The 7,684-nt window shown below is 34.7% G+C and overlaps 1 protein-coding gene across 3 annotated transcripts in view; it reads right to left on the bottom strand.

Moving 5' to 3' along the window:
• Positions 1 to 242: 242 nt before the first annotated feature.
• The window catches only part of LOC107601384 (dnaJ homolog subfamily C member 10), a 17,366-nt gene continuing 9,924 nt past the window's right edge, over positions 243 to 7,684 (bottom strand). The window contains exons 18-24 of one of the 3 annotated variants that reach the window (XR_001610923.1): positions 6,631 to 6,764; positions 6,500 to 6,553; positions 6,074 to 6,221; positions 4,848 to 4,970; positions 4,640 to 4,750; positions 3,347 to 3,442; positions 243 to 642 (exon numbers count right to left, since the gene is read on the bottom strand). Coding sequence is in view for 1 of the 3 variants with exons in the window: in XM_016293550.1 (XP_016149036.1) it covers positions 3,431 to 3,442; positions 4,640 to 4,750; positions 4,848 to 4,970; positions 6,074 to 6,221; positions 6,500 to 6,553; positions 6,631 to 6,764 (582 nt within the window). In the remaining 2 variants the exon portion in view is untranslated. Of the gene's footprint in view, positions 643 to 3,018; positions 3,443 to 4,639; positions 4,751 to 4,847; positions 4,971 to 6,073; positions 6,222 to 6,499; positions 6,554 to 6,630; positions 6,765 to 7,684 lie in introns of those variants that run through there. The other 2 variants (XR_001610924.1, XM_016293550.1) reach the window with 2 other exon arrangements.

Below are 7,684 nucleotides of genomic sequence, written 5' to 3'. Positions count from 1 at the left end.
TTTCATTTTAAAGTAGTTTTTTTTTATTGTAAAATTATTTCACAATATTACTGTCTTCGATCAAGTAAACGCAGCCTTGGTGAGCAGAAGAGATTTCTTTCAATAACATTAAAAAATATATATTCCAAACTTTTGACCAGCAAAAAAAAAAAAATTATAATAATGCTAACCAGCTAAACCTTGACCCCTTCGCGGACGTTTCATATGCAAAAAATAAATTTACATAAATCTTAAAAGGAAAATGTGCAAATAAGGGGAGAGAAGGCCTGTTTAATTCAAAGAGAGTGATAAAGGGTCATAAAACATTACATTCTTACTGATAACCTTATAAGTTGACCCACTTCACAACTTAAAGTAATCATTAGAACGCTGTAACAATATTTATCCTGTTTTCTCAGGAAATATTAGAAATTTAGTTGATGTGTGCTTTATAGAATTGTGACAACTCAGTAGCAAAATATCAGAAAGCAGTGTTCAGCATAAACGAGAATTGTGTCATGTTTAATAGCTGTTATTTCTACAAAACAATAGTGAATATCCATGACAATGACTGCCAACATGTCACTTCACAGGCCTATGAGGACTTGAAGCCATTGATGTTAAATCATCGCCTCCTAGTGGCCACCTGGAGAACATTCACACCTATAATACAGAAATATCAGTAAACCAAAAAAAAAAAAAACGTATTCTACAACGATTCTCTGAGAACAAATATACCTGCTGGAAACTAAAACCATTAAAAGAGAACAAATAAAACATAAAAACAGCAGAAAACAAATTCAACCACAGATTTCATCGATAGCCAGTGTAGTTTTATGCTTCTACAATCACTTGGTTTGAAAAACTACATGATAGTTTGGCAACTTTGACAGAACTAAAAAGTCTTCTAGAAGCACATAAAAAAAAATTGCAACTTGAATTACATTTTGCCAAGTAAAATACAATTCCTTTGTATTTAACCAGACCATTTAATCACAGAAATCCAATTCAAAACGGAGCAGCTGTGAGAAAATGCATCTATTGTTACAGTCTTAAATACAGTCTGTGTGAGGAAATGAAGACACTACTTGACAGTACATTCATAGATTACAGAGAATTGTAAATAATTGCACTGTGGTGACCTCTTCTGCATCAGTAACGCATTTAGAGGTGTCTGTCGAGTCCTGGGGCCTGTACCATGACGGTAGATGAACAAATTCAGAGTTACAGGATTAGTTTCGAGCTGACAAAACCAAACCACTCCGGCTTTGTTGGTACCATGATGCTGATCATCAACTTTCTTTGTCAACTCAGGCTTTGATCCAGCGAACAGCCAATCACGAGCCTTGGTTAAAGGTTTTGCGAAAGGTTAAGAGATTGAAGAATGATGCATTTAAAGTGAAGAAAGTACTTGTTCATGAAAGAGGACAAATAAAAGAAATGATCTTGCTCAGTCACAAGTGAAACTTGTTAAGTTAGTTTATATAGTTGGAAATATACAGCAATAGAGACTTGAACATGTAAGGTCACGTAGTCATTTTTAAAAAGCGTTATCTATTGATTCTACAGCTTATTTATATTGCATACGATCTGTATATATTAACATTCATTTAAAATAAATGATTTATAATAACGGTTAAACTAAAATTGCTTGTGTGTAATGGATTAATAATAATATAAACCATATAAAATAACTCCAAGTAATTATAATTAAAGCCAGGCAATTTTTTTTTTAGTACTAGTGACCTTTAATTTGGAGCAAGAGAAACTGGGGGAGTGACTTTTTTGTGTCAGACATGTGTCACTTCTCACAGCTGATTGGTCCAATTTCAGTTTGAGATCTCTAACTCAGAACGTAACCTGCCCCGGAGCAGGTTAGCCGTGGAGTGTAAGTTACCATGGCAATGAACACCGCTAAAAGCCAAGCCACTTTCATGGTTCCTAAAACCCAGGATTGGTGCAAACTAAACTGAAACTTACCTGGCTAGCCAGCTAATCTGGCTTCATGGTACAGGCCCCTGGTCTTTAGTGACCATAACATACATAACATCTTAACATCAAATGAAAAAAAGTCAAGAGAAAATAGCAGTTCTAACACAAATATATAATTAATAGAAAATATAATTTTTATAAAGTACTTATTTTACCGATTTTGACAGTATTTCTAAATATATTATATTGGGGAAGTTAAAATATGAGTAGGAGACAAGTCCTAAATAAAGATATTATTAAACACATAAGTACACTTAACTTTGAAGCTAGTATTATCCATCCTGTAGCCTACAAGATATAATAAAAGAATGATTTGAAAGTATTTTAAGATAATTGAACTTTAAAAGCTAATTGAAGTTTCACCCATAAGACTGCCAATATGAGTTCTGATGAACTTAAATCATTTAGCAAGCAATTTTAATGATGTGATATGGCTTGTTTTATGCACACTAAAATGCTCTACATGTATATACTAACATACTGACCTGTTCCGGTCCGGACATCCCATAGGAAGCAGTGTGATAAATAACATCCACTCCTGCACAGATCTTATACAGGGCATCATAATCCCAACTCAGGCTTTGATCCAGCGAACAGCCAATCACGAGCCTTGGTTAAAGGTTTTGCGAAAGGTTAAGAGATTGAAGAATGATGCATTTAAAGTGAAGAAAGTACTTGTTCATGAAAGAGGACAAATAAAAGAAATGATCTTGCTCAGTCACAAGTGAAACTTGTTAAGTTAGTTTATATAGTTGGAAATATACAGCAATAGAGACTTGAACATGTAAGGTCACGTAGTCATTTTTAAAAAGCGTTATCTATTGATTCTACAGCTTATTTATATTGCATACGATCTGTATATATTAACATTCATTTAAAATAAATGATTTATAATAACGGTTAAACTAAAATTGCTTGTGTGTAATGGATTAATAATAATATAAACCATATAAAATAACTCCAAGTAATTATAATTAAAGCCAGGCAATTTTTTTTTTAGTACTAGTGACCTTTAATTTGGAGCAAGAGAAACTGGGGGAGTGACTTTTTTGTGTCAGACATGTGTCACTTCTCACAGCTGATTGGTCCAATTTCAGTTTGAGATCTCTAACTCAGAACGTAACCTGCCCCGGAGCAGGTTAGCCGTGGAGTGTAAGTTACCATGGCAATGAACACCGCTAAAAGCCAAGCCACTTTCATGGTTCCTAAAACCCAGGATTGGTGCAAACTAAACTGAAACTTACCTGGCTAGCCAGCTAATCCGGCTTCATGGTACAGGCCCCTGATTCCCTCCTCTAAAGCAGTTGAGGTGAAGCTGCTCCTTTCTACAGTCCATTTGGCAGTAAACAAACTCAAACAAATCTCTCGCGCTCACCAAAGTGAGTTCATGAGTGTGCGTTTTCTCCCATCACTCTCACCGCTCCACATACAGCAGCTTCTGTGGATCTCAAGATGTGTCCTATAGTTCATCCTGTAGGGACATACACAAAAAAGATGCAACAAAATGTTTTGAAGTAGGCCTGGGTGGTTTTTATTTCTAATTTGGATTCTGGCTTCCAACAATTATGAAAACAAAATATTCATAAAACGGTTTCATAAGGATGCTCTCGTTTTTTCTTTCTTTCTCCACATTAAACTCACAGCACATAAAAAGATTGCATTTAATGTGAACCAAGCTGCTCTGAGCTGGATTTATAGTAAAGGCAGCAAACTCGATCAACATGAATAAATGTCAACGTTTTAATTGCTATTTTTCTTTTTACAAATCCACTGCTAAAGTAAAAAAAAAATAAATCAAATGCAAGATATTTCCAAAGTCAACAAGTATTTAGTATATGATCCGCACTCACAAAAGTATTCTTCTTTTTAGCATTTATTTGAATTCGGGTAGTAGATGCTGAAGATCGTTTATGAATTAAACTATTGTATAATTGTGATAAATATGGGATCGCATGTAATGCATGTTCTAGTCAGGGGTATATTATGCAATGTATTGGTGGATGTGAGATTTGTGTTGTATACGAATGGAAATTGTCCAGTGTTTAAATGGAATATGTGTGTCTTTATTGATTGAACATTGGCTAATGAATGATAATAATTAATGATAAAAAAGTGGGTGGAAGGATTGAATTGCCTTGAGCCAAAACGTTTGTTTTTGTATTTTGTCCTATTGGTGATTAATGTAAAAAAGAAAACGCTAAAAAGAAGACTACTTTTGTGAGTGCAGATCACGATCTCATATACAAAGTAATTTAATAGATTGACACACCAAAATAAAATATTAAGTGACGGAAGAGAACGGTGCAAACGGCTTTGTGGCAAAGTCAAAACGTAATCATATTTATTGTGATGTTACTATTGACCAAAATTTGCCGTATTTAAGCAGCCGTAAAGAAAACAAACAAACAAAAAAAACTGAAATATCTTGCATTTTCTGAAGCATACTAAAAAATGTATTATGATTTCCATATATTATATCAAACTGTTTTCAGCCATCCCTGAAAGAAATTACATTTTAAAATATAATAAAACAGAAAACATCATTTTAAATTGTAATAGTAGTACTTCACAATATTACTGTTTTTACTGTAATTTTAATAAATGCTGCCCTGGTAAGGATAGGAGAGCTCTTTCAAAAACATAAAAAAATCATAACTGTCTAACTTACTTTAAGTTTGGAGGACTTTCCCAGTAATGCTAGCTGCTGGAGTCTCTGTCGGAGAATATCTGCGATGACTGTGGCGTCTCTGCTGTTAATATGCTCTCCTCCTTGATCTCGCTAAAACAGGTTGGACATAAAGGTATCGGTTAGAATAGGTACAGAAATAACTCAGAGAGCACCTGGAACAATAGGATGGCCAGCACTTGTGTCGCACCCGTGTGGTGCCCAGGTGGGGGTAGAATCGGACACTGGGGTAAGCCTTGATCCCGGCGCTCTGGCAGGTCTGGTAGTGTGCTTGACAGTCCACTTTGCCAGCTCGCACAGTTCCCTTCATCATCTGCAGGAGGAGGAACAGGTGACTGATGCTGCTGAACTAAACAGGAGCACAGCACCTGCACTGACTGAAGCCAGGTGCAAATGCACATGTGTTGCTTTTTTTATTATTATTAAAATTGCATTTTTTAAATTGCATGTTTAATAACAAATGCACAACAATTAGAGTGAAAAGCCTAACTGAATTGCCCTTTTGCTTTAGTGAAGCAGCTTGAAGCTCATGCGAATAAAACCTGATTATCATGTTCTCCAGCATAATTTAAGAATGGTCCAATGAGAATCTTGGGCTTCAATAGAGTGCAACAGTGTTTTCGCCCAAGTTTTCAGCAGCACAATAGATTTTTTTGTAATTTCAACCATATACAACATGTAAATGAAACAGCATTCCTCTAAGACAGTGCTGCATAAAAACAACACCAGACTACAAGACCGAACATGACAACACAAATTAAACAAGCTACTAAAATGTAAATAAAAACTAGAACTAGGAATTAAATAAGAACTAAGATAAGGATAGATAAGATTACACAGATACACCGGACTACAAAAAGTGCATGCGTGCAAACTAAAAGGATTTTTCTCATTCATTTTAAGGATTTTAAAGAAGTCTTCGCTGAAGCAGCCATAAACCAAACCAACCAGCTGGGTTGAGGTACATTACAAATATTTACATGAAGCAAAAAAGTATTTGAAAATTTGACAAAAGACAGTTTAATAACATGAAGCACTGCAATTGATAAATTCAGTTTTTTTTTTTATGTATTGATATTAGGACTGACTATTTTTAATTTGTCAGATTTCTTTGCAGAATCATGGTTAATGAAATTATGTTGTTTAACAATTATTTACAGCTAACTTTTAGTCTTCACAGTACACAGTAAAACTACTTGGCAGCATTAAAAAGAAAAGAATGTATGTGATTGGCTGAAGCACTGTATGCACTCCTCTCATCGCCCCAAGCTGTTAAAAAAGCATTTGCAGCTATATTTGCATTTCCTGAAGGAAATGCCAATGCTTGCAAAGCAGCAGAAATCTTTGAGAAAAAAAAGTTAGAACCATTGCAAACACCAGCTGAGATCAGCTGATGTCTTCGCTAATTTGTCTTACCCTGGCAAGAACTTCAAACTCAGGGGCAAATTGCTGGCATGGGCCACACCATGGGGCGTAGAAATCCAACACCCAGTGATCCTTCCCTCCCAAAACCTTTCTCTTAAAGTCCTCAGGTGACAGATCCACTGAGGCACGAGGCAGAGAGCTATGGACAAAAGTGTCCTTGAGTTAGAGGGTACAAGATGCAAAATAGCTTTTCCTATACAGATAGCATCCTAAAGAAATGAAACCAAAAGTGACTGATTTATAATTAAAAAAAAGAAAGCAAGAAAGCCACAAAAACATTTCTACTGAAATGAGTTGAGTCAAGTCGGTTGTGTGCTTTGTGTAAGAATCACTATTTGCATGATGCAAATACTGAAAACTACCTATAAAATAGTTCACATAGCTGGTGAATACTTCGTGAGAATTATCTCAGCTCACCTCAAGGCCCAAGTCTTGAGTGAAAAGGCATCCCGGTGCCACCCATTGTAACTCCTGTTAACAATGAGAGAAACACTTAACTTGTTGAACCGGTGTGTGTAATTGAGTTACTGAATGTACGAAACACGCACTGGTACTGGTCCCTGCGGTTGCTGTTCTGAGGAAACAGGCGGATCTCTGGGTAAGCGCGCACATTCTCGCCCTGGCAGAACGAGTGGTGTTTCTGGCAGTCAACCGTTCCCACGTTTACAATCCCACTCAGCATCTAGAACAGACACAGCAATAGGGTTGTCACGATCATGACATTTCTGCAAGTGATTAAGTGTCAAATGACTGCAATAAATTGCATAAAGTGTAAGCTTAATACAAGTATACTTTAAGAAAATCTTTTACTCACACAGAACTTAGAAACAGTTAAACTGAGTTTCTTTAAGGCTTTGCAAAATAAATATTGCACAGGTTAAAATGATATGGGCTGTTATGGTTATTATACTGCCAAAGCAACATTTGTAATTTTAGTTTAACGTCATGTACTGAAATAACAAAGTAAAGCTGAAATAAAAATGAATAAAAACTATACATACATACATACAAACACACAACAAAATTACTAAACCTTTCAAATTAAAATGAATAATGGTATTTCAATGACACTAAAATAATACAGAGTAATATATCATTAAATATTTTTCTTAAACCTAAACATTAACATAAAATATTTTAATATTAAAATAAAGAAATCTACATATATTAGGTCGACTTTCTTCACAGATTTTTTAAATCGAGTCCAATTGTAATATTTATTTACTATTATTATTATATATTTTATATTGAATGTGAGCATATTATGATATATTTTGTCCAAAGCTTAATTAAAAAGAAATTCTAATTAAATTCTATAAATATACTGCGTGTCTGTTTGTGTATGTATAATATGCTTGCTTATGTAACGAATCAGCTCATGAGGAAATATGAATAATTAACCATAACTAGTTATAATTAATTATTCATATTTTAGATCCGCTGTAGATATTTAGCTGACCTCTCAAGGTCAACTGTCTTGTCAATTCTAAGAACGTTAGTTTCCTGGTTAAGGGAAATAACTTTCTTACTGTACAATTCTACAAAAGCTTGTAGCATAAATCTGCATGATTAAGTGACTCCAGTTATGAGCAAACAATGAAC

Source organism: Sinocyclocheilus grahami, unplaced genomic scaffold (assembly GCF_001515645.1).
Source record: "Sinocyclocheilus grahami isolate Dianchi unplaced genomic scaffold, SAMN03320097.WGS_v1.1 scaffold304.1, whole genome shotgun sequence".
In the NCBI taxonomy this organism is placed as follows: domain Eukaryota; kingdom Metazoa; phylum Chordata; class Actinopteri; order Cypriniformes; family Cyprinidae; genus Sinocyclocheilus; species Sinocyclocheilus grahami.
Note: the sequence above shows the minus strand (reverse complement) of the source record. Positions and strands in the feature narration are given on the sequence as shown.